Here is a 27304-nt window from a genome sequence, read left to right as displayed (position 1 = left end):
TTATCCTCTGGTGATTTCTAAAAGGATGCCTGGGAGGCTGTAAGGCACTCGATATCTGGCACAGAAAAAATGCTCCATACATCCTTGTTGACATGAATGAACTACTGCCAGGGATGCCTGTTAACTAAGCAAAATAGCAACTCTGTAGACAGAGTATAATGGGGAAAGTAATCAGTTCAAGGTAGTAGCTATTCAGGTTAGCAGATAAGTCATTGTCTGCTAATGACCAAATAATAGCATAGGAATCTGTAAAGAAACTACCGGGATAGAGGATGAATGCTGATAGACTGGGTAGGAAGTAAGGTCAGAGGGTGGCAAACTTCATCTGAGTTAGAGAAGCAAATCAATCACTCCAAAGTGAGTGGGATTGATGTCAACTTGTGTAACTCTCACTTCTTTAGCACCTATTGCTTTGCTGGTCCAAAAGTAGGCACATGATGAATGCTTGCAAACAACTGAAAAGCAAAGCTGAATCAAATCTTTTTATTCCAAGTCCAGCTACTTGAGCCATCAGAGTTAGATACACACAAATCCAACCGTGTATCTGGGAGGGGGATCCCATACTAAGCACATGTGATACCACTGGAGCAGCTATGCTATCTTAGCTCTGACAGGCTGCTCATTCAGAGTCTACAGGACCACTGACCCAAATAGTTTTAACAAATTGAGAATGTGCAGGATATACATATAGATAGCACGGACTGGATGTGCCTTTCATCACTTGGTAATTTAGGAGTACACCTGGGTATATGCATGAGTTTTCCTGTATTCAAATGCCTGACTCAGGAAACTAAATTGCACCAATAACCGAGTGGTTTTCCCCTCTAGAGCATAAATGACACCGAACAACTGGGGGCAAGGAGCAATCATTGCCCTTGACAACTGAGAGCCATCAGGGTATTTTGAGCAGAGCAAAGCACTGCAGAATCTTTCTTTCAAAAGCTATTGCATAAGTCTAACAGCCCAAATACACGATTCTCAAACCTGTGATTTTTCTTGCGTCCTATCACCCTGGATTTTCTGGAACTCAAAAATCATGAACAATTTGATTAGCTATTTTTTACTATCTTGCCTTAAATTTCTTTAACACAGGAAAATCTTTTCTGTTTCATTTCTTACTCAGATAACAACAAACAACACGAATATGTTTTTAGATGTTGATCTCTAGCTAACGGTCACTGATTCTTCCTCATTTTAAGGAGAGAATGTGTCTGGAAGTTTTGCCAAGGCTGCTGTTCCATTCTCCAACTCCATTATGTCCTCATCCCTCTTGTGCAACATTCAGATGTTTGATTTTACTTTTTACCCTTCTCATATTTCTGTACATATAAAAATGTTGATTTCTGGCCCAGAGCTGGCTTTTGTTCTTTCATTCCTGCTTTCTTGCCTTTCCGCCTGTTATTCTACTCCCACTCGAAATGACTCTATTTTGAATGCCTTCCCTTTTCTTTCTTCTGGTGGAAAGACTGCTCATGAAAGCATGAGTAGTCTTCAGAATCATCAACTGCTTCACTGGAAGCCTTTTTGTTGCAATTACTTCAAACCCATAATGACCTTCTCTTCTGAATTTCTGACAAAATCACAGTCAGTTCCTCGTGTCCATCAACAAGCAATTAGTTACTGAATTCCTACATGCCCTATTAATGGCTCAATTGCACCTCAGCTGTTTTGAAGTGAGTCACCATGTTTTATAAACTTCTTTTATCTCCCACAAAGCCCAGACAGAGTTGAATATATTCAGCCTTCAACATTCACCGATCAACTTAACCAGGTCAGTGTTTCCATCTTCTAAATTACAAAATTCCTGGGGTACAATTTTCTTTGTTAAACTTGGTATGGATCACAGAAACCTTGACTGACAGACAAATGCTTTGAGAATGGCTGTTCCCTAGATCTGAGATACACCATTACAGCTCCTTACCTGGGTTAAAAATGGGAAACCAGTGGTAGAGTTCATTCTTGTAGGGAACAGTGTCAAATTCACTGCACTGCATCTGCCGAAATGTTGGTGCCTCTGAGCGACAGGGGTGGACGTTGCACAAGCGATAGCGTTTTCTTTCTCCAGTGCAATATTTTCCTCCAAACTTTGGCCTACAAATGAAACAGACAAGCTATTCTTTTAGTTTGCGTAAATGCCAACATTTTCCTTTAAAATTCCTGTGGTATCTGGCCTTGACAAACGATGTCTCTCTATGCCCTCAAAATTTACCTTTTAAATAAATGCTTCAAATTTTACACAATTTTTCCTTGCCTGCCAACATTTCAGTCCTAATGTATAGTAGCTTATTTTGAAATAGTTTATTTATCATTTTCACCTATATATCCTCCAGCTGAAATCTATGCCAAAAAGGACACATTTTCCTTTCAAGTATGCTCCTTCTCTGATTCATATTTGGTGAATTAAAAGTGGTCAGATTTCAGAATCATCCATCTGTGCCTTCCTTGGATCCCACAGTCAATCAGTTGCCTGGTCATCAGCTGTCTACTTACATTTGTTTCATACACTTCAACTTGATAAGAATCAAACCAGTCCAATTCTCATCTTCATTCCTATCCTACTTTTAAAATCCTTATCTCCATTTCTATCTCTACTTTTAAAATTAAACCCACAGTACAAGCAATTATCAGGTTAAATTTTCAGATGACCTTCATTATTTTAGCTTCTGTTTTAAAATCTCTAATGGCATCCAATGGTCACATCAGCCTCCTGAGCTTGGCATTCAAAACCCTCACAATCCTGCCTTAAGTCACCTTAACAATTTACTTCCCACACTCTGCTTCATGTTACACTGCTCCAGTGGTGGCACCTGTCTTATTTACTATTTATTTTCTGGGCCTTTGGATAGATTTTTTCCTCCCTTAAAGTCTCCACATGTCTACATATTGCTCATGCTTGAAGAACCAAATAAATGCTACCTCCCTCATGAATCCTTCCTGGATTTCCACCAGAAGTAATTTTTTTTTCTCCTCTTCAGCGACACTTTGTGTGCCAGTTGCCTGCACATCCTGAACCTATCATTCCCAAAGATAGTTCTTTGATGGCACAGTCGAAGCTCTGTGTCCTCTGTGGTGCCTAGTAGTACTTTGGGCATAGAATGCTCTTAATAGATATTCAATGGGTGAATAAGTTAATCTTATTTTAGAAAAATCACTCTTCGATTTTTCTTTCCTTTGTGATACACTTGAGGGCATAATAGCCTTACTGTCAGGATCAATGGATCACTCAAAATGGGAGAGGGGTTTACAGCTCTCAGAGAGGTGAGGAAACTATCCTTTGAGAAGGTTCCCAGGCATGGCTTCTGGCCTCCATCTTACGGCAGTATCTGAATCGGGGGGTGTGCCTCCTATTGCAGGAGTGCCAATAGTCTGGAGTTTTAATTTGGCATTATCTTTTTGTTAGGTGGATCTGAACAAGTTACCTTATTTCTCTGAGCCTCAGTTTTTTTTTTTTCATTTGTAAAATGAGCATAATAGTTTTTATCTCACAAGTCGTGAGTACTGCATGAGACAATGCACACACAGATTTAGTAGAGTAGCTAACACAGAATGAGAGCTCAATAACTGATAGCATTTTTTTTGTTGTTATTGTGAATAATAATCAATCAGTATTTATATACTACCATGTGCTCAACACTATGTTCAGGGAGAAGAGAGTGCAAACGAGGGTCAACCCATGCTCTATGCTTCCTAGAAGTTTACAATTTAGTTGAGGAGAAAAAAATAACCTATATAAGAAATGAGAGAAAATTTAAGACAGGAGTTATGTATCACAGACTGAAAGTACAATGAAAGTTTTGTGAAGGGGGAGAGCCATGGAAATGAGGCTAGTTGGGAAGGTTTGCAGAAGGGCTTATAAGACCACTCCTGGAGAATGGTCTTAAAAGATGGCTGGAAAGTGCTTCTCAGTGCAAAGGCAGAAGGCATGTTGAGTGAGCAGTCCAGATGAAATCATATTCCAGAGACACAGAAAGCCAGAACAACTCCACAAAGGATACAGGTGATAGTGGCAGAGCCAAGATTTGAATCGTCATCTTCCTTGATCCAAGGCCTGAGCTCTTATCCACTGTGTTACACTGCCTGACCACGAAATCCTGAGACAGAGAACTCAAATCCTGGCAGTCTTGTCAAGTACTGGTTGCAGCTGTAATTCTTGTTGGTTCTGCAGTACTTTGTTCTCCTTGAATGCCCATGAGACTTTCTATACCTCCCCTCCCTCAATGTGGCCTGAGAAAGCTTGTGTTCCTCGCTCATGAAAGAGCTTTGACCAAGGCAGCTCACATAGTAGGCTCCTCATTTGTTGACTCCCTGTAGGAGGTACCAAGAATTGTCCTTGCTATTTAAGGTTAGGCTAGTTTTCTGTTTGTGATGATGGAGTCACACTCTATGACCTGGTATCTCTCCAATTCATTTCCATCCAATCAATATCACTGACAGCCTCTTATGAGCCAAGCTCTGCTGGGTTCTCACTAGACAGTTGACCTACAGCAAGAATGCATTCCCAAGATCAGCTGGCTCATGTGGTGGCCTGACTCTGTAACTTGAATCACAGATCCGAATCTATGATGTGGTGCCACTGGCAGTGTTAGCCATGAATTTAAGCAAACCGGCAATGAAGAACAGGCATATCCACTCACCCAAAGAGACTCTATGACAAACTGTGGCCTTGGAGGTAAGAATTAGAACTACCTTTCTCCTGAAGCCAGGTTAGAGATTCATCCTTCACTTCCTCAACTAGGAGTTCCCTTCTCTGGTAGCCACAGGTCACTGACCAGCCTCCCAAGAAGGTTACACACTGGTGGTGTCTGAATATACAGCATTGACAATAAGTCTCAGAGCAAATTGCCTTTCTTTTCTGATCTCTCAAATGAAAACGGAAATCACATTTCTGGATCACATGGAAACAAACTGTTAAATGACAATTTTCTCTAAAAATAAAGTACTCTATGAGAAACTCTTGGTTTTGAATTTTGGAAGTCACAGAAATCCGATATTTAAATGAAAATAACTTTCATCAAAGGGTGAAATTTTGAAATAATTTTGTGAAGAATTTCCAAATGCATGTTTATAAATGTGGTAAATGATAAAGATATCATAATAACTACTGTTTATTGACACCTTATTTTGTAGTAGATACTGTGTTAAATTCCTTACACATACTAACTTATTAACCCTTAGAAAAATATATAATATATAGCACATATATGTATATATGTAATGTATACATGCATATATATACATATATACATATACTTATATATAAATACCATACATCTAGGTAATACAATTATTAACAAAAAGGATAAATAATCTTTGGAACTGAGAAACTGAGGGATAAAATCACTTTTATTGCTTGTCTTTTAAAAAATGTGACTCTGACTCTTCAAAGTAGATAAATGCAAATCTAGGTAAAAGAAACAATATAATTTCCACTTGAAGGAGGTATCACATATACACTTTCAAGAAATTACTTGGGAGACAGTATATCAGAAAATAATGAAATTAAGAATGTAATGTGTATTTGGAAAACAAGCAAGTTTAAATTTACCTCATATATAATATTATCATACAAATAGAATATATGAAAAATTAAGCAATTTGCTTAAACAATTGAAAGTCACTTGTAAAATGACATTTACAGAATCCTTAACAGGCTACTATGGAACTTTAGGGCTTATAAAAATCCTTATCTAAAAATATTAAAAATAATTGTCCTCAAAAATGTATCTATTTTACTAATTGCTTAAGGAAATAAATATTCTCATAACATTGTATATTCATTATCATTGAAAACAAGCTATAATCTTATCAGCAAAATTGGGTTTCACTAATCTCTACTGATAAAATGGAGTTATTTAAAAAGAGTTAATTGCATAATCTCCTAGAGGCTTTCACATCGATTGCACATTTAAAATAAATTTGCTTTATTTCCCCAAATGATAAAATCAGCTTACTTATCCAAGTTTTAATAAGAATCCAGTGCCAAGCCAAAATGAAACATCACAAAACAGAACCACTTATTTTCCCACTCTCTGTGGATCTTCTTGTTTCTTTTTGTCCTGGGGAACCCATTTAATTTCCCCGGAGGAGGCTTGGGGTCACTGAGGTCATGCCATTCAAGACTGCCTCCACCCCCAATCCCCAGCACATGTGGAGGGAAGGGAAATACATTTATCTGAACTCACTCAGGGTTGTTGCAGAGCCTCTCTGCACTCTGGACTCCAGCCCCACAGGTCCTGGAACAGTGGGACCAGGGTGACCAGCGGCCCCAGCCTCCAGGGATGCTCTCTGGTTTCTTCCCCACTGTGATGCATTTGCCTGCCATACACCACTGGAAAGAGAAGAGACAGAAGATGGCCGTGTCAGCAAGGTTACCATAGCAAGCTGAGCCAGGAGCCCTAGAAGTCTAAACCCAATTCCTGCAAGCAAGCCAGCTTTCTAGAATCACACATCAAATGTAAAACAAGGAGGGGCCCATACAAGTTTCTGCCAAGAGTCTTGAGTTTTAGAATCAGAGTTTCAGGAATGGAAGGAAACTTTACATTGCCTAATCACAGAGGTGCCACACAGTGTGGATGGCAGATTGCGCTGGAGATTGTAAATCAACATACTACTTCTTTCATTGAGAAAGTCTTGTTATGAAAAGCATGTCAGCTTAGTATGCTTAGTAACATAGTTGCTTAGTGACATAGTTGATTTACTTTCTGGTGCATGATCCTTATCTTGTTGCAAACCACAATAGTTCACAGACTGGTAGAGTGACTAGCACTTCTTTATAGCTCTCTGGGTACTTAATGACTGCAGCAGAGAACTCATCCTCTGCAAAAAGTCAATTTCACTGCCAAAACACACTAGTTGTTAGGAAGTTCTTCATCATATCAAGAAAAAAATTCTGCTTTCCTTTAACTCTACCCATTGTTTGCAGCTCTGCCCTTTCAGGCAACTAAGAAAAAATCCACTCTCTTCCCTCTTCAAGGCAATCCTTCCACAACTATCGGTTTAGGAGAGTGAATATACAAAAATGAAAACAAAGGGAAATGCTACGTGGTTGTCATGAATAACCACATTTCCTGGAGGATTTGGACGTGTTTTATTGCCTGATATCCTTTTTGTCTCCTTGTTTTTTTTTGGCCACTGTGCATTTTGTCCAGGTTCAATAATCTCAGTGAGGGGGTCCTGCCACACTCAAGCTGCATAAAGATGCCCACTAAACACATAAGCTCTAGGCCCACAAGAAACCCAGTCTAGAGGATATCAAACCTCTCTTGAGTTCTGTGGTGTCTGACTTGCCTGCTTAGTAAAGTAGCAGAACTTCAAGAAATGCAGTCATGTCAGATGATGAGAAAGAAGATGAGAAGTGGCCTAAATCCTGCATTTTTGGGAAGAAGAAGCTGGTGGCTTATCCTTTCCAATCTTCAATATGTGAGAAAAAAAGTCAAAAGGAAGGCTGATAATAAGCTTAGGAAATGTTGACCGTAAACTCCATAGAAGTTCATCAGGGAAAGATCAAACAGATGTTTTGCAAGTGAAGCATGAAACTGAACCTCAGCCCTCTCTCCTTAACAACCTGCTCCCAATGCAGGTTGCCAGGAGTGGTGGATGTAGGGTGCTCTCCTGTGGCTGGTCTGACTGTATGACCTCCATCCACTGCTCTTCCCTCAGAGAGAGCTGTCCTCTAGGGCCTTCTCCTCAGCTCCTCCCAAGAACTCTGCCCACTGCCCTCCCACCTCATTCCATGGCCTGACATATCACCTTCTTCTCACCACATTGAGTTCCATCTGCAGCAGCATCCAGCTTAGAGCGACAAAAGCCCTTCACGGAGCACCACAGTGTCTGGCAGACGTTCTAGAAAACAAATTGCACTTTTTTTTTGTATTTTCAAAACGTGCCCCAAAGCATTTCTATAGTTATGGTAAAATATGCACACTCATCCACACACTCATAATAAATGCCACTGTTGCTAGTGACTAAGAGTGACAGAAAGTAATCATTAGAGTTTGCAGTTCAAGCTTAACTTGGATTTTGTCATCATTCATAAACAATGGTCTATAGATCATACTAGGTAATATAGAAATGAGGGATAAAACCTATTTTCTAAGGGTTGAGAGGGTCATTTCTATATGTTTGGCACAATATCCAGCACTCATTGCCCTTGGGAAGGGTAACTGGTGATCGTCTATGAAAGGTAAATCTAAACTGTGTCTAGAAGGCAACCTGATTCCTAACAGTTGGGGGTTATAACTTGAGCCTGCTCAGTGAAGAAAACGGAAACTCTTCCATCTAGAAAGCCTCAGCTTGTTCATTTTTACCTAAAGTAGTCAGCTGGTTTCAGTTTCCAGGAAGAGAGCTGCATATTCCTTCTTATTTCTGGACAAAGGAAGGTTGGCAGGATTCTCAGATGCCATCTGAAATGGCTTAGCTGCTTCCATCTATTAGTATTTTTTTCTGTCTATTCATCTTCCATAGTTCTGTCCACTTACTGTGTTCTACACTGCATGTGTTTTTTCATCATATGACTTCATATTTTAAGCCATTTTAGAAAATTATCAATCTTTCTCTCTCTAAACTTTGCCTCTCCTTTCTCTCCTTTTGGAACTGTAATTGTTGTTGATGGACCTTCTTATTCTGTGCTTTGTGTTTCAACTTCACTTTCATATTCCTCAGCTCTCAATCTTCTTGTATATGAAAACTGAACAAACTTTCTCCTCCATCACACACCCCTAAGAAGCACCCAAATGGGATGGGAAGTAATTTTCTCAGTTCTAAATTCCAGTTGATTGATTTTCTTTTCAACTGTGTCAAGTCTGCTCTTTAATCCATCCTCTGAATTTTTAAGTCAATAACCACACTTTCCACTTCCAGAAGCTTTATTTATTCCTCCTCATATCTGCCTTACATATATCTTATGGTATTTTTTTCTCATATACAATTCATTCTTATATATTTATTTTATTATACCTATATAAAATTTCAAATTTTGAAAGTTCTTAAGGGCTTATTGTCTTTTCTCATTTAACTGAAGATAGACTACATTAGATTTTGAATTAGAGGCTGAATTATGTACTCATCTGAAGGGTGGCTTTTTTTTTTTTGAGATGGAGTCTCACTCTGTTGCCCAGGTTAGAGTGCAGTATGGCAATCTTGGCTCACTGCAAGGTCTGCCTCCTGGGTTCACGCCATTCTCCTGCCTCAGCCTCTTGAGTAGCTGGGACTACAGATGCCCGCCACCACGCCTGGCTAATTTTTTGTATTTGTAGTAGAGATGGGGTTTCACAGTATTAGCCAGGTTGGTCTTGATCTCCTGACCTCATGGTCCGCCCATCTCAGCCTCCCAAAGTGCTGGGATTACAGGCATGAGCCACTGCAACTGGCCTAGGGTGGCTTTATCTATTGGAGTTTCGTGCCACCTTGGTTGAGTGTTGGTTCCTCTGGGCCAGTTTCACCTTTATTTCCAGGCATCCATGGTATCTCCAGGCCAAATGTTTTATTTATTATTATTATGATTATTATTGCAATGAAGGTACTCAAGCTATACAGGGTACAAATTTAAACTCTAGATTAGCATGAGCATGGCCTGTAGTAAAGAATTTCCAAGTGAGAAAGTTATTCACCAATATTTCCACACCCACCCCCCACTTCCCCACTAGAAACCAAGCTGAGATGAAAGATGCTTCTCTCTCATCTCTCTTTCCTTTTGGTTGATTTCTTCTAGTTCATCCTTTCAGTGAAGCATAACTCTATGAGAATAGCAGTTCATGCAAAGGTTTCGGTTCTAAATCCTGGCCCTGTTCAAGGAGAATACATCATTGTCTCTTCCAATGTGGATGTGAAAACCCACATAACTCTTCTGTTATCTCCACTTCAGCCTCAATATCTATTCATGCTTATCACTCCCCCTTTTATTCTTTTTCCTTCTTTCTGTGGATTTCTTTTACTTTAAGTTCACTGAGCATTTAGAAAGGATGATGTGCTAGGCGAATGGTACACAGAAACTTTGTACTAATTTTTTTCAATTTATTTGGAGTTTAAACTATTTCAAAATAAAAAGTTATAACATGGATGATGCTACATTTTCTGGTATTTTAGGGTGTTGTTAATATGGAAAATGATGAGGTTATCTTGGCTGCCATATAAAGGGATCTGAAGTCTTCATTCACTTATCTATTGAGTGCCTACTATGTGCTAGGCATTGCTGAGTGTCAAGGATAAAAATTTCCTCAGAGAGCTGACATGGTAGGAAAGGAGACAGTCCAGTAAACAAGAACCTAGAATACAGTCTAATAAAGCTTTGACATAGGAAATTCAGGATAGGATATAAAAGAATATTTAAGCTGAAACTGAAATGATGAGCAGAAGGGATGATTCCGAGGAACCAGAGTGTGCAGGTTTCTAGAGGTTGTGGAGAACCCAGCACTTTCAGAGAATGGAGGCTGTTCACGACAGATAAACATGGAGTGCAAAAGAGGAGCTGACCAGAGATAAGTAGGGTGTCCTGTTTCTAGTAAACAACAAGATACCCTGGAAAACCCTTACTTCTATAAATCTTCTAAAATCGTGCATAATACATTTTAAATGTTTTTTTAAGTGCATCCTTGAGTCACCAAGAAAGTAAGGAAATTCCCCAAAGGCTAAAAATGTAGCAGAAATGTTAATCTGGAGATGCAAACCTAATTACTTAGATCTTTGATTTATTAGTCACTTAGATACTGGAGACAATGCCTAGGGCCTATGTAAGGTAGGAAGTTGGAGACCTTCATATAAGACCTTAAGTAAAAGGGTGACCTGAAATCTAGGTACACAGAAAACTTGTCTCTTTTGATTTTAACTCTAGAAGGAGTGGTCAGATATTACTCCTAAGAGTTGGTATCCACACTCGCCCCCATGCTGCTCACGAAGTCAACACAACATCAAATCAATAACCTTTTAAACTGACCCAGAGACAGAAGTGAAAATTTTCTCTGAAAGAATGTGCTAGCCATCTGAGCCCTAAAGGAAAACCTGACATAAAGTTTTATAACTAAAAGCTCACCATAAAAGCAAAAAACCACAAAAGGAAGTAACACATAATATGTGAAGAAACCCCAAACAGGAGAAACAGATGGACATAGACTCTGAACACTGAAATTACTCAGTATAAATTGCAAAATAAATGTCACATGTTATTAAAGAAATAAAAGATTACATCAAAAGTTTAAAATTAGGAACAAAATACCATGGAAGTGAGAGAAAATTCAGAAAAATAATCAAACAGACTTTTATAAATAAAAAAATGATAAATGAGATTAAAAAGTCAATAGACAGGTTAAATATAATGTGTAATTGGACAAATCTGAAGAGAGAACTAGTGAACTAGAGGATAAAGATAAATTAAACAAAATACAGAGATACAAAGAGATGAAAATATGAAGGAGAGGCTTCCTGGATAGGGAAGATTAGTGATAAAATTCAATATACATATAATCAGTAGCAGATTAGAGAGTGAAGGGCTAAAACAACATTTTAAAGCATAAGGCCAGAGAGCAAGAGAAGAGCAAATTCTGAAGCCTCTTCTTAAGCCATTTTAGGAAATTTGTACTTTATTGCAAGAAAATAGGAAGGCCATGAGATATTCTACTCACAGAGGAGTATTTATAAATCCATTGATAAATGGATTTCCACTTAGAAAGGTTACTTAGGCTGCATTTTGGAAAATGAATCAGAGTTAAGGGGAAGCGTTCAGACTCTACCAATCAGGAAACTGCTATAGTCATCTAGGAATAGGTGGATTTTAGAAATATTTAGGCGGGGCACAGTGGTTCATTCCTGTAATCCCAGCACTTTGGGAGGCCAAGGCGGGTGAATCACCTGAGGTCAGGAGTTTGAGACCAGCCTAACCAACATGGAGAAACCCCATCTCTACTGAAAATACAAAAATTAGCCGGGCCTGTTGGCGTGTCCCTGTAATCCCAGCTACTTGGGAGGCTGAGGCACGAGAATTGCTTGAACTGGGCAGGCGGAGGTTGCAGTGAGCCAAGATCATGCCAGTGCACTCCAGCCTGGGCGACAGAGAAAGACTCTGTCTCAAAAAAAAAAAAAAAAAAAGATTAGGAGGCAGAATTGGCGTAACTTGGTAGCCAGTTAGAAGTGAGGGGTGAGGATTTTTGTATCAATTTTACCTTCTCTGTTAACTTTGCTTGTTCTGTCTAAGCATAGTTATTTACTTTCCCCTTTAAGTTTTTTTCTATGTTTCGGTTTGAATTTATCTCACTGTATTAAAGTTTTTATGCCTGCCTCCTCTACCATGAGCTCCTCGAGGGCAGAGATTTTGTCTTATTAATTTTTGAGTGCTTATATTTTCTTCTTATTCAGTACATAACAGAATCTGGCAGGGATTCAGCGAGACTTGTCTTGTCAATATGTATGTATTAACACAGATACTTTTGCATTATAAGGGATGAATTCAGAGAACAGACAGTTTCCAAATCACGAAGGACTGCCTCAAAAGGAGCTGGGACTTTATCCTGTGGTCAGCGGGGACCCTAACAGCAAGAGTAGACCATGGTTAGATCGTGTTTTTAAAAAATAACTTGAGCAACAATTTGAATAGGAGGGAGAATAGTAGGAGATAATTACGATAGCAAAGAAAGATGATGAGAGACTGAATTGAGGCAGTGACAGTGATAATGAAGAAGACAGAACAGAGCTATAGATTCTTCAGAAGGTACGGTGTCAAATCCTGAATTATTATTTGGACATTGAAAATAAATGAGAACAATGAATTGGTGAATAAATCCTATTTCTACCTTGGGAGCTCCTGGTACACTTTAGCCAGATGTGAAATTCAAGAAAGGGAGGAATTTTAGGGATTAAGTTAGTTGCTATGGAGTCTGCAGTTGTGAATCACTGTGAATCCTGAAAATCACTGTGGAACAGCCTCAACCACCACCCATTTGCAATGGAATGTAGGGTTTGTAGAATACCAAGGTAGCAATGTCAAGGAATATGACTCCAGCTTAATTGTTTTGCCTTACAGACACACCTTGACTTAAAATAAAGCTTCTATTTCTGTATCTGGATGTTCAAATTTCCAAATATTGCCCTGGCCCTTCCTTCAGCATGCTGGAGATCTGAAGCCCTGCATATGCCCAAGAGGTACTAAGATAGCCAACACTTACTTCTACTTCCTGACAGAAGGTAGCATTGGGTCCATACTGTAGCTGGCACTGGTGGTGAACATCATAGATCACTCCCGGGGCAATGACCTTGGACTTCAAGCCTTTCTTTTTAGGTATGTCATCAAGACAGAACCCCCAGCCTCGGCTGAAAACAAGTTGACAGAAATGAGAGGAGTTGTTTAGGATTCCCTTCACTTTGAGCCTTTCATTCAACAGAAACTTCCCTCTGGTTTACTCTTTGTCTTAACTTTATTTTTTACAAGGCAGAGAACCCTCTAGGCCCAAGGAGGGAGTTATTAAAGAAAATGCAAATCATATCCCACAACATAAGCTTAGTTTATCTAGAAAATACAAGCCATGATAAAATTAGAAAATCATTATCCTACTCTCAATGAGGTTTGAGTGACCACTCTGATCTCCGTTGGGTGTTCCTGCCGGTTGCCAAGGACTTAATTCATAATTGGCTCATAAAAAGTTATTTTGGGGCAACGGCAATCTGGGATGGGACAGGATGTTCACCTGCCTGTGGCCAGAGGGCAGAGCCCATCTAGACCTCAGGATCAGAATGCAGAAGTGAAATCTGCCCCTTCTGATGCTACCCTGACACGGTGGCCTGCGGGATGGAACCCAGCCTTCTCCAGGCATCAGCTTCTCTGTGTAAAACTCAACGCAGCTTCCGATTTAAAGAGACCCAGGTGAGGGTATCACAAGACACTGTCACTTACTCCAAGAAGCGGGTGATGTACTCCTCGCTGCACTTGGACCATGTCAGTGGGGTGGGATCGTACTGGAGCTGGCGGGACATGATGTACGGGTGTCTGCCCACGGGCTCACAGTCATTTTCTTTCCCATCATGCTGGATGCCAAAGCTGGCAGGGAGGAACCAAGCACAAGAAGAGCCAGCAGGCAGGCATTAAACAGGAAGAAAAGCCATAGTTTCCCTAAGATCATAGTAACCCACAGAGAGCCACATTTGTACAGGAGGCAACTGTTTTCAAAGTGAGGCTTTGAAGTTGGAGGGCATAGCTAATTTTCAAATGAAAAAGTACAGGGAACATTGTAGGCATGCTTTACCTCAGATATGCATCCATGGGAGCCATGCAGCTAATTCAGAAACTTCTTCTTGGCAGATGGCTAAGAACTCTGTCTGGCTTTGTTTTTATGAATCAGGAGTCAAGAAAGCAAATCCTGCCCCCAGCTATTTGCTTTCTCCTGCTGCAGTAACCACAGCGCATAGCACAAAAAAGCAAAATCTTTTTTTCCCTTTTTGTCATAATTTAAGAGAGCGTGAAAGGAGAAGCCTCTGGGAGACTTTGTCAAAGCCTACAAGCTTTGAGGGATCGATGTCTTTCTACTATTGCTACAGGAGTCCTCCAACAGGGGACACGTTAGGGAGACCTCCTAATTCAGTAGTGAAGAGCAGCATTTTTAAGACAGATGATCTGTATTTAAACTCTAGCCTTGCCACTTAAATGACCTGTAAATTATTAAAATTTGCCTCATTTTTCCTCTCCTAGAAGATGGGGTAGTTATCCTAGTGCTACAATGAGATCTGAATAGAATAGTTTGAAAACCACTTAACAGGGTACCTGGCAGATAATAAGGGCTTCATAAATGATAGAATTAAAAAAAAAATTCTTGTTTTCTTTTTATCACAATCTAGCTTATTTTCCTTTTCCATACGAAAAAGTTTAGACTTTGAGATTTGTCAAAAGTCATACAGCTTGTTAGTGGTAAAACTAGGTTTCAGACACAGATCTTTGTGCTCCTAACACAGTGCTGTTGTCCATGTGTCACTTGGTCTGTTCCCTGATGTTCTACTGCCAGGGCTGACCCAGTGAAGTAGCCTTTAAGGGCCTTGAAGAGCAAAACCATTCATCATGGCACGAGGGTGCCTAGGGAAGACAATTCAGAAGCCTTTGTTTATAAGCTATGTTCTCAAGATCACCCAAAGACACTTTCTGAGATTCCCAGAACTCTCTCCACTGGGGTGGACTTTGAGACACTAGACATCTAAACCTGGAGACATTGGCTTACATTTCCAAATCTGCATGACCTTTCACTCTTTGTAGTGAAATTCAACTCCTCTGACTGGGAAGCTCATATCCAACTTTAATGAAACCTTCTGATCAGTAGTAGACACTCTTGCTGAGAAGAGTCTTTGGGGGATTCAGAGATTTTCTTGTATTTTCATGCATTATGGTATTATCAGTGTACTTAACAAACTCTAATCACATTCCACATGAATATAAAACTCACAAAGGAGTCAGAGCATTAATGTACAAAGCTCTTATCACTCACCCACAAGGAACGCGATTCAATGAAAGCTTCCTTCTGAGCAGGCTTTCCCTAGCCTGTTATAAACACAGCCTCACCCAGATCATGAAGTACTCTACATGTTTGACTGTTCAGTAGTTAAAATCCTAAACTGCAAGCAAGGTTCTAAAAACCTACATGAATAATGATCTTCTTAGCTGTGGATATGTCAATACACCAAGTCATATAATCTAGGGCCCTCAAAAATGGATTTTTAAGTCTTCTCTCAAAATAAAATTATTCACTTGGGTGATAGCACAAGTTACTTTCTCTTTTGCATTATACACAATCAGTGATGAAACAAACAAGTGTGCAAAAAACAAAGGGATATCTTTGTTATTAAACTATGATGAGTATCTTCTTGGGATATTGATTTATTATATTTTTCTCCATAATTATGGTCTATCTCAGGCCATTTCATTGACCTCTCCAATGTTTCTCAGTTTGATCCACAGCTAATTAGAATTATACAACTAAAGAAAGAAATACCTGAAAGGCACCTTAACATTTTTTTTTCTATTCTTTATTTTTATAGATTCAGGGGGTACATGTGCAGGTTTTTTACATAGACATATTGCATAATACTGAGGTTTGGGCTTCTAGTGTACCTATCATCCAAATGGTGAACGTTGTACCCAATAGATTTTCAACTCATTCTCCTCCCACTCTCCCCAGCTTTTGGAGTCCCCAACATACTCATTGTTTAGCTCGCACTTGTAAGTGAGAATATGAAGTGTTTGATTTTCTAAGTTATTTTGCTTAGGATAATGGTCTCCAACTCCATTTATGTTGCTGTACAAGAAATGATTTCATTCTTTTTTATGGCTGTATAGTATTCCATGGTGTAAACATACCACATTTTCATTATCTAGTCATCTGTTGGTTGATTCCTTGACTTTGCTGTTGTGAATAGTGCTGCAATAAACGTATGAATGCAGGTATTTTTTTTACACAATAATGTCTCTTCCTTTGGGTACATAACCAGTAGAGGGATTGCTGGGTCAATGATAGCTCTAGTTTTAGCTCTTGAGAAACCTCCATACTGTTTCCCATAGAGTTTGTGCTAATTTATATTTCCAACCACAATGGTGTATAAGCATTCTCTTTTCTCCACATCCTCGCTGACAGCTGTCATTTTCTGATTTTTTAATAATACTCATTCTGATTGGTGTGAGATAGTACCTCATTGTGGTTTTAATTTGCATTTCTCTGATAATTAGTGATGTTGAGGATTTTTTATATGTTTATTGGCCACTTTTGTGTCTTCTTTTGAAAAATGTCTGTTCTTACCCTACTCCTACTTTTTAATGTTTTTTTTTTTTCTTGTTCAGTTGTTTGAATTCCCAATAGATTCTGGATATTAGTCCTTTGTCAGATGTACAGTTTACATCTATTTTCTCCACTCTGTAGGTTGTCTGTTTACTCCATTGATTATTCCTTTTGATGTGTAGAAGCTTTTTTGTTTAATTAAGTCCCATTTGGCTGTTTTTCGTTTTGTTGCATTTGCTTTTGAGGTCTTAGTCATAAATTCTTTGCCTGGACCAAAACTCCAAAAGAGTTTCTCCTAGGTTTTCTTCCAGGATTTTTGTAGTTTCAGGACTTACATTTAAGTCTTCGATCAATCTTGAGTTAGGTTTTGTATGTGGTGAGAGATAGGGGTCCAGTTTCGTTCTTCTGCATGTGGCTATCCAATTTTGCCAGCACCATTTATTAAATATGGTGTCATTTCCCCATTGTACATTTCTGTCGACTTTGTCAAAGATCAGTTCGCCCATTGTAGATGGGGTCCTCAACATATACAATTATGTTAGGGATAGTTTTGTTTCTTTCTTTCCCATATGTATGCTTTTTATTTCCTTTCCTTGTCTTATTGCACTGGCTGAAACTGTTAGTACTATGTTGAACAAGAATTGGTGAGAATGGACATCCTTGTCTTGTTTTGATCTTAGGGGAAACATATTCAGTGTTTCAGCATTAAGTATAATATCAGGTTTAATTTTTTTGTAGATGTTCTTTATCAAGTTGACGAAATTTCAATTTCTGAGTGTTTTTTATGATGAATGGATATTAAATTTTGTCAAATGTTTTATCTATTAATAATATTAATATAATTATGTGGTTTCTCTTGTTTTGCCTGTTACAGTGGTAGATTATGCTGATTTTCAAATATTGAGCCAGGCTTGCATCCCTGAAATAAATCCCACTTGGTCATTGTGTCTATTTCTTTTTTTCTTATATTGCTGAATTCTACTTGCTAATATTTTGTTAACTTTTTTACATCTATATTCATGAAGGATATTGTTCTTTAGTTTTCTCTTTTGCATTGTCTTTGAAATTAGTGCAAGGGTAATACTAGCTTCATGAAATGAATTAGAAAGTGTTTCCTTCTCAACCACTTTATTTAGTTTATGATTCTGGGTTGTTGTTGACAGGTCTTTTCTTTTAGCATTGAAAAATATTGCACCACCTCTTTTTTTTTTTTTTTTTTTTTTTTTGAGCCGGAGTCTGCTCTGTCCCCAGGGCTGGGGTGCAGTGGCCGGATCTCAGCTCACTGCAAGCTCCGCCCTCCGGGTTTACGCCATTCTCCTGCCTCCGCCACGCCTGCTAGTTTTTTGTATTTTTTAGTAGAGACGGGATTTCACCGTGTTAGCCAGGATGGTCTCGATCTCCTGACCTCGTGATCCGCCCGTCTTGGCCTCCCAAAGTGCTGGGATTACAGGCTTGAGCCACCGCGCCCAGCCTGCGCCACTTCTTTGGGTCGCCACTGTTTCTGATGAGAAATCCACTGTCACTCCAATAGTTTCCCTCCTATAGATGAGGTATCACTTCTCTCTTGCTGCTTTCAAGATTTTCCTTTCTCTTTAGATTTCAGAAGTTTAACTATGATAGGCCTGGGTTTTTCTTTGGGTTTAACCTTGTTGAGTTTCTCCCATCTTCTTAAATACGTAGGTTTATGTCTCATCCAATGTGCACAATTTTTAGCCATTTGTTCTTTGAGCACTTTTTCAATGCTATTGTCTTTTTCCTCTCTTTCTGAGGCTCCAATGACATGAACATAAGATCTTTTGTTATATTCCATGGGTCTCTGAAGTTGTGTTCAATTTCTTTTAGTCTCTTTCTCTTTGTTTATATAGATTACATAATTTCTATCGTTCTCTTTTCTAGATCATTAATTCTTTCCTCTGTTTCATCCATTCTACTGTTGAGCCCTAGTGTTCACCGAGCTTTTTATTTACATTATTCCATTTTTCAGTTCTACATGTTTGACTTTTCTTTATGTCTTTTATTTCTTAGCTGATACATTATTTTTTCATTTGTTTAAATGCTGTTGGTAATTGCTCATTGAAGCTTTTTCACCATGGCCACTTTAAATATTTGTCAGCTAATTCTAAAATCTCTGTCATCTCTTGACATTCTTTTTTTTTTTTTCATTCAGTTTGAGATATTCCTGGTTCTTGGTATAATGAGTGATTTATATTGAAACCTGGAGGTTTTTATATTATGTTATGGATCTTATTTAAATCTTTGGTTTTAGCTTGCTTTTCTGACACTGCTCTGGCGGGGAAGGGAGTGGGGCCACTGCTTCATTACTGCCAAGCTCTGTAGCTACCTGAGTTGTGAAAGGGATGGGTCCTTGTTACTGTCTAGGGGTGGATGAAATTTCTGGCTCCCCATGTAATTTGTCCTGACACCACAGTGGTGGGGTTAGGGGAGCCCTCATTACTGGCCTATGGGGATCAAAGTCTTAGTCCCTAATTGGTCTTTTTGACACTACCCAAGTAGTGGTGTTTGGTGCTTTGTTATAGCTCCACACAGATGCAAGTCTAGGCTTCCCACTCAGACTTTGCTAGCATAGAGCCACCGTTTTACAGTTTTTTTTTTCCTTTGCTGTTCACCTGGAGTAGAAGGGTTACTGTCTAAAATTTTCTGTCTTGTTAGACTGTCCCTTTCCTACTCCTTTGGATAGAGATAACAGAATTATGTGTGTGTGTGTGTGTGTGTGTATTTCCAGGTTGTTGCCATCATCAGTTCCAAGTCTGGCATATACAAGAGAAAAGAAAAGCCAGGGAACTGACCACCGTGTCACTCTTCAGGTTCTGTGGTTCTCAGCCTGCCTTCCTTCTCTCCATCTTTCAGTCTTCCTATGTTTGTTTTTGATATAGTGTTCAGTGTTTTTCATCATACTAAGTAGAAGGCATATGGAAAAGTATATATATTCTATCTTCCATGACTTAAAACTTTTTTTTTCTTTGACTTAAAACTTTTTAAGGAGTGGCATTTAATGCCCCTGAGTAAGCTATTGGTAACAGATACTACTGGTACCTGTTCATAGACTCACCACTAGCTGACTTCCAGCTGCTAGTATAAGCATCTCTTTACCTGGGATTTCTCCAGAGCCAAATCAGACTGCTCTGCTGAAAGTATCAGGGAATTATTAATAACAACCTCTGGGAACAGCCTTTAACCAACGACTTAAGGGTGTTGGTATATAAAACAGCCCAGTTCTTCTCACCTTGGGTAGGGTAACTCTGAAACGTGTGTTGTATATCGTTCTCGGAGTTGGTCCGTGGGATTAAGGTTCAACTGCTCAGAGTGGAAGCTGCGATAATGAACTGCTTATTGTCTGCCTTCCCTGTTCTGTTTTACACCCTACTTCCCTACTGCGATTTCCTTTACCTTCCAAACAAATTAATTGCTCTCAAATCCTTGTCTCAGCATTGACTTTTTTTTTCAGTTTTATTTATTTATTTTTATTTTATTTTATTTTAAGTTCTGGGATACATGTGCAGAATGTGCAGGTTTGTTACATAGGTATACATGTGTCATGGTGGCTTGCTGCATCCATCAACCCATCATCTAGGTTTTAAGTCCCGCATGCATTAGGTATGCCTTGAATGCTATCCCTACCCTTTCCTCTGAACCCCAACAGGCCCCAGTGTGTGATGTTCCCCTCCCTGTGTTCATGTGTTCTCACTGTTCAACTCCCACTTAAGAGTAGGAACATGAGGTATTTGGTTTTCTGTTCCTGTGTTACTTTGCGGAGAATAATGGCTTTCTGAATGAACTCAAAGACTGTTCTCTAGTTCTGCCTCCAGTATTCTTTAATTCTTTTACTTAGAAACTTGATATTTAGTTAAAGAGTTCTTTTAGGAGCTAGATCCTCACTTTTTTCATTCATAATTTGAAATAGAACAACAATAACAACAAAAGTATAGGATAAAGAAACCTTATAATAGTTTTATTTCCACAATGCATCAGATAGTTCTGAACTAGTGTTCAGTTTAACCTTACTACAATATCAAAGTGATTCAGGTAGTGACTCAGTTCTAGTCTGTTAAATAATCTACCACTCCCGATAACTACTAAACATCTACCACTATTTGTTTTTAAGTGTCCAGGGAAATTGTGCCCAAGTAACGTTACCATGAGGTTCTTAACTTTATTAGAGAAAATTTGAAATCTGAAAGGAGGATCACACTTGCCATTAGCTTTGTTTACTTAGGTGGCCTTCCTTACAAAGGTGATGTGTCCATGCCCAGGAAGTTAAGTCAATGATTGCCTCAAAAATTGGGCAACATTGCTTTTGAAGGACATGCTTAACATATTCCTTGTTACAAGGTCAGGTTGAACTTGAGGATAGAAAGAACCCATCCTTGGAACACAAAAAGTGAGGATTCAAGAATGTCTTTTTTTTTTTTTTTTTTGAGACGGAGTCTCACTCTGTCCCCCAAACTGAGTGCAGTGGCTGGATCTCAGCTCACTGCAAGCTCCGCCTTTCAGGTTCACGCCATTCTCCTGCCTCAGCCTCCCGAGTAGCTGGGACTACAGGCACCCGCCACCTCGCCCGGCTAGTTTTTTGTATTTTTTAGTAGAGACGGGGTTTCACCGGGTTAGCCAGGATGGTCTCGATCTCCTGACCTTGTGATCCGCCCGTCTCGGCCTCCCAAAGTGCTGGGATTACAGGCTTGAGCCACCGCGCCCGGCCTAAGAATGTCTTTTATCAAGCAAAGTCTTTTCCACTTTTCTTTGGTTTGAGTATACCATTGTTGGGATGGCTTGAATGATAACTTCTCAGTTTGAGCCAGTTACAGTCACCTAGCGTTGTTTGGTCAGCAGGTGCTGCTTACAACGATGTCTTGACTGAAGGCCACAGGAGCCATGTCCTTCCACATATGAGAATTGGGGACTCCTGTCTGTGCATAACAATAACTTAACATTTTGCCAGGTTTTATTATCGACATGCCAACAACTATGGCCTAGTCTGATCAAGATGGCCAGCTCCCCTGCATCCCTAATTATTATTTAATGAAAGCAAGTCACTTAGTTTCTCTATCTCTGAATTTTTGACAAATAAGGATACTGGAATATGTCACATTTATCACCAAGGCTTTTTTGGTGAGAATCCAATAAATCACCTTAAATATTGCCTAGTTCAACCTACTAGTTTTATAGATGAGGAAACAGGTATAGAGTGGTGAAGAGAATTATCTAAGGTCATAATACTGGTCAACAGAAAAGTCAGAACAACAATTCCTTTCTCCAATTCTCAAGGCAATGCTCTGTCTTTATAATACAGGTAAAATTGTTTTAGAAGTGTTATATTAGAAAAGTGGTGAGCAAGCCGAAATTAGAGAGGCCAGGCCTAGAATAATTCAGTCTCCAGTGTTTTTTTCCAATCCTGCCTCTTTTCTAATTATGCACTAAGAATATTCCCCAGCATTTTTCCTTCTTCAAAGGGAGGAGATCCAAGCTGGTGGATACATGATAGGTGGGGGATATAGTTCAGTGGTTCATTTGCCTCCCCACCCAGTTTCATATTAGTATGATGCTCTCTTATTTGTAGTTAGCAAATATAATGGCAAATAAAGTTACAAATAAGCTAAGATCTTTCCTCCATGGAAACCTCTGATATCTGGCGGAATTCAGAATCTCATTATATCTTCACTCAAGCATTCTGCAACCTGCCCTCAAGGAATTCACCTAATCAAATTCATATATTTTTGGGAACAACGTGGACATCCAGTTAACTGGTGTTCACGTTAAAGTCTTTCCAAGTTTACAACAGTTTTCAATTTTTTATTTATTCCATGTCCTCCTTTAATAAACATAAGGAAAACGGGACTAACAGTACTATCTATTTCAAAAGGTTGTTGAGCAGATTCAGTGATGCAATAAAAAGCACAATGGCACAAAGTAAGGGTGCAAAAATGTTAGGTTTTGTGGCTTTTTGGTGATATTAACATTATCATTTCATAGGAACTAACCAAGGGTTATTCCTCAATTAAACAACTGAGTTGAAGCTTATCTCTGTCCTTCCTCCATTCTAATCCAGAGAATTGGAGTGGCCTATTTGGTTCTGTGATATGTGTAGGTGTACGTGGTCTGGGCAGTGGGACATTGGAGCCTATGAGGTGTGTTACTATCCCCACTTTACAGATGAAAGCAGAGGTTGAGGAGGGTGAGTTGCAAGCCACATTGTAATCTGAGTCTCCTGACCCCCAATTTGAGGTGCATTCCATTCTCTCTGCTGATACTGACACATGAATATGGTGAGCAGTCCTCCTTATCATTGGCCCTTTACCTGTGTCCTAGCTCATGGGCAATTGTGAAAGCCAGGGGGAGTCCCGAATCTTCATTGATGTTACAACTGCGGTGAGGCTGACACATTCCTGAAAGGTGAGACAGGCCCAGGGTCTCGCAGGGGCGATTGAAACCAGCACAGATGTCCTTTCTGAAAGCAGAGAATAGAGAAGTTCAGGCGCCCAAAGAAACATCTGGAAAAACCTCCTGGAAAAAAATCTGGGTATAAACTCATTCAATATGGTCTATAAAGTATGCTTGGCATTTTTAAAAAAGTCTACATGAATGTAGGCAGCAATTTTGAATTCACTAAGATGATTCTGATTTTACCTTTTGATTACTGAATTTCACCAACACAGAATGTGGGAAAATGTAGCAAATGTGTTATTTTGAGCTTATTTTGTTCTGGATCTCAGGACATCAAATTACATGATTTGGCCAACAAAAGATATTATTGAAAACTGAAGTTAATTTGAACTTTTAAATATGGAAGAAACAATCAGCAGTGACTAGAGTTTTTCAAATATGAAAATCCTTTTTAGTCTTTCTGAGGTCTGTGCTCGAAACTCATCTAAGAAGTTCTTTTTCCCATTCCTGAAAAAGACAGTTGGTCCCATCAACCTATCCAGAGATCTAAACATTGTCTATCCAGCCCCATTCTACTAACAATATTGCATATACAAGAGAATGCATGCCTGCATGTGCATGTACACCCAGAATCTCAGAAAATACTAATTATGGCTTTTAAATAGAAAAAACATGCTCCCATAAACTGGTAGAGATTATTTCAATCACAGACAAGAGTTTCGAAAGAGTCATTAATTAGTCATTAGGTTTTCTTTAGCACAAAAGGAGCTCTTTGCCAAGAGTGACTAGCAGAAATGGCCACAATGTTCTGAACTCTAGTTAACTGAACACCAGCAGCTAACGGGGTTTGCGTGGGCACCATTTCTAGCAACAAATGATCTCCTGCTTTTTTCATCCATTGGGCCATGGAAAATATCCAGACTTTGAGAACCCATGTGAATCTTATAGGACAGGAGAGAGCAGGCCCAGTCTCAGCACATGCACCACAAACTCAAATCCGCACTCTCACTAGCAGCAGCAGTTACTAGGGGTTCAGTACTGGAGAGCAAGATGATACAGCCCAATCATTTACATAACTTCCAGGTCTGTAAGAGAACCAATCAAACACTTTTCTACCCCTGCTGCAGAATGTACTTGTTGTTATTTCATTCAAAAAGCCCAGGTCTGCGTGAAGCTGCTGGAAAAAGATGAGTGGTGCTCATTGCTGATCCCCTGACTTTCTCATTTTGATATGGCAGGAGGTCAGGCACATTAAATACTGATTATGGAGTGCCTATGAAGTGTCCAGCACTAAAGAGAAAAGCAGCTAACAAAAGAATTATAGGAGCATGGTTCTTACAGGCAAGCAGCTTAAGTTCTACTTCCACCATGCACTGGGCCATTATGTAACAGAAAATATGCCTTGGCTTGCAGCAGCCACTAGTTGCACATGTGGAACCCACATTGGGTGTGTTCCATGCCAAATCCTCCTTCTCCTGAATGCTGTTCTGTAGAGAACTCTGTTAATGTGGATCTCAGGATAGTCTCTCAGAGGCAAAGCTCAGTCTCAAACGTCCCTTCCTTCATGATCCTACCTATTTTTTCAGGCAAGTGGTTTTCAATGAGGGTGGGTGATTTTGCTGTTCATCCCCTTCTAGGAGACATTTGGCAATGTCTGGAGACAGTTTCAGCTGTCAGAGGTTGGAGGAGAGTGCTACTGACATCTCATGGGTAGAGGCCAGATGTGCTGCTAAATATCTTACAACATACTATACAGACCCAACAACAAAGAATCATCAGCCCCAAATGTCAATAGTGCTGAGGGTGGGAAATACTGCTATAGAACTTGAAATGCTCTCCACTGTCTAGGAGCTGTTGAGGTTCAACACACTTTTATGCAAAAAGACCCCTGTCCTAAGGAAGGAAAGTGACTATAAGAAAAAAGGAGACACGGGAGCAAGATGGCCGAATAGGAGCAGCTCCAGTCTCCAACTCCCAGCGCGAGCGACACAGAAGACCGGTGATTTCTGCGTTTTCAACTGAGGTACTGGGGTCATCTCGCTAGGGAGTGCCGGACAATCGGTGCTGGTCAGCTGCTGCAGCCTGACCAGCGTGAGCTGAAGCAGGGCGAGGCATCGCCTCACCTGGAAGCGCAAGGGGGAAAGGAATCCCTTTTTCCTAGCCAGGGGAACTGAGACACACAACACCTGGAAAATCGGGTAACTCCCACCCCAATACTGCGCTTTAAGGAAACAGGCACACCAGGAGAATATATCCCACACCTGGCCGGGAGGGCCCCACGCCCACGGAGCCTCCCTCACTGCTAACACAGCCGTCTGCGGCGATCTATCCGCAAGGCAGCAGCGAGGCTGGGGGAGGGGCGCCCGCCATTGCTGAGGCTTAAGTAGGTAAACAAAGCCGCTGGGAAGCTCGAACTGGGTGGAGCTCACAGCAGCTCAAGGAAGCCTGCCTGTCTCTGTAGACTCTACCGCTGCGGACAGCGCACAGCTGCAGCCCATTAGGGGAAAGAGCAGGGGCGGTGCAGACGCGAACGACTCTGTCTGACAGCTTTGGGGAGAGCCGTGGATCTCCCAACGCGGAGGTTGAGATCCGAGAACGGACAGACTGCCTGCTCAGGTGGGTCCCTGACCCCTGAGTAGCCTAGCTGGGAGACATCCCCCACTAGGGGCAGTCTGACACCCCACACCTCACAGGGTGGCGTCACCCCTGAGAGGAAACTTCCAAAGAAAGAATCAGACAGGTACACTCGCTGTTCAGCAATATTCTATCTTCGGCAACCTCTGCTGCTGATACCCAGGCAAACAGGGTCTGGAGTGGACCTCAAGCAATCTCCAACAGACCAACAGACAGTCCTTCTGACTGTCAGACGGAAAACTATCAAACAGGAAGGACACCTATACCAAAACCCCATCCGTACGTCACCATCATCAAAGTCCAGAGACAGATAAAACCACAAAGATGGGGAAGAAGCAGGGCAAAAAAGCTGGAAATTCAAAAAATAAGAGCGCATCTCCCCCTGCAAAGGAGCGCAGCCCATCGCCAGCAACGGATCAAAGCTGGTCAGAGAATGACTTTGACGAGATGAGAGAAGAAGGCTTCACTCCATCAAACCTCTCAGAGCTAAAGGAGGAATTACGTACCCAGCGCAAAGAAACTAAAAATCTTGAAAAAAAAGTGGAAGAATTGACAGCTAGATTAATTAATGCAGAGAAGATCATAAACGAAATGACAGAGATGAAAACCATGACACGAGAAATACGTGACAAATGCACAAGCTTCAGTAACCGACTCGATCAACTGGAAGAAAGAGTATCAGCGATTGAGGATCAAATGAATGAAATGAAGCGAGAAGAGAAAACCAAAAGAAAAAAGAAGAAAAAGAAATGAACAAAGCCTGCAAGAAGTATGGGATTATGTAAAAAGACCAAATCTACGTCTGATTGGGGTGCCTGAAAGTGAGGGGGAAAATGGAACCAAGTTGGAAAACACTCTTCAGGATATCATCCAGGAGAACTTCCCCAACCTAGTAGGGCAGGCCAACATTCAAATTCAGGAAATACAGAGAACGCCACAAAGATACTCCTCCAGAAGAGCAACTCCAAGACACATAATTGCCAGATTCACCAAAGTTGAAATGAAGGAAAAAATCTTAAGGGCAGCCAGAGAGAAAGGTCGGGTTACCCACAAAGGGAAGCCCATCAGAATAACAGCAGACCTCTCGGCAGAAACTCTACAAGCCAGAAGAGAGTGGGGGCCAATATTCAACGTTCTTAAAGAAAAGAATTTTCAACCCAGAATTTCATATCCAGCCAAACTAAGCTTCATCAGTGAAGGAGAAATAAAATCCTTTACAGATAAGCAAATGCTTAGAGATTTTGTCACCACCAGGCCTGCCTTACAAGAGACCCTGAAGGAAGCCCTAAACATGGAAAGGAACAAGCGGTACCAGCCATTGCAAAAACATGCCAAAATGTAAAGACCATCGAGGCTAGGAAGAAACTGCATCAACTAACGAGCAAAATAACCAGTTAATATCATAATGACAGGATCAAGTTCACACATAACAATATTAACCTTAAATGTCAATGGACTAAATGCTCCAATTAAAAGACACAGACTGGCAAACTGGATAAAGAGTCAAGACCCATCAGTCTGCTGTATTCAGGAGA

General features: G+C 40.2%; 1 protein-coding gene across 1 annotated transcript in view; it reads right to left on the bottom strand.

The window, feature by feature from the left end:
• The window catches only part of ADAMTS12 (ADAM metallopeptidase with thrombospondin type 1 motif 12), a 411005-nt gene that overhangs the window by 125254 nt on the left and 258447 nt on the right, over positions 1–27304 (bottom strand). Inside the window, exons 7-12 of the mRNA XM_033179311.1 lie at positions 23050–23199; positions 13877–14020; positions 13152–13296; positions 7750–7842; positions 6183–6328; positions 1922–2091 (exon numbers count right to left, since the gene is read on the bottom strand). Of these exons, the coding sequence (XP_033035202.1) occupies positions 1922–2091; positions 6183–6328; positions 7750–7842; positions 13152–13296; positions 13877–14020; positions 23050–23199 (848 nt within the window). The remainder of the gene's footprint in view (positions 1–1921; positions 2092–6182; positions 6329–7749; positions 7843–13151; positions 13297–13876; positions 14021–23049; positions 23200–27304) is intronic.

Source organism: Trachypithecus francoisi, unplaced genomic scaffold (genome assembly GCF_009764315.1).
Source record: "Trachypithecus francoisi isolate TF-2019V2 unplaced genomic scaffold, Tfra_2.0 Lachesis_group2, whole genome shotgun sequence".
Lineage (NCBI taxonomy): Eukaryota > Metazoa > Chordata > Mammalia > Primates > Cercopithecidae > Trachypithecus > Trachypithecus francoisi.
The sequence above is the reverse complement of the archived record's forward strand: the minus strand, read 5'-3'. Positions and strand labels throughout refer to the sequence as shown.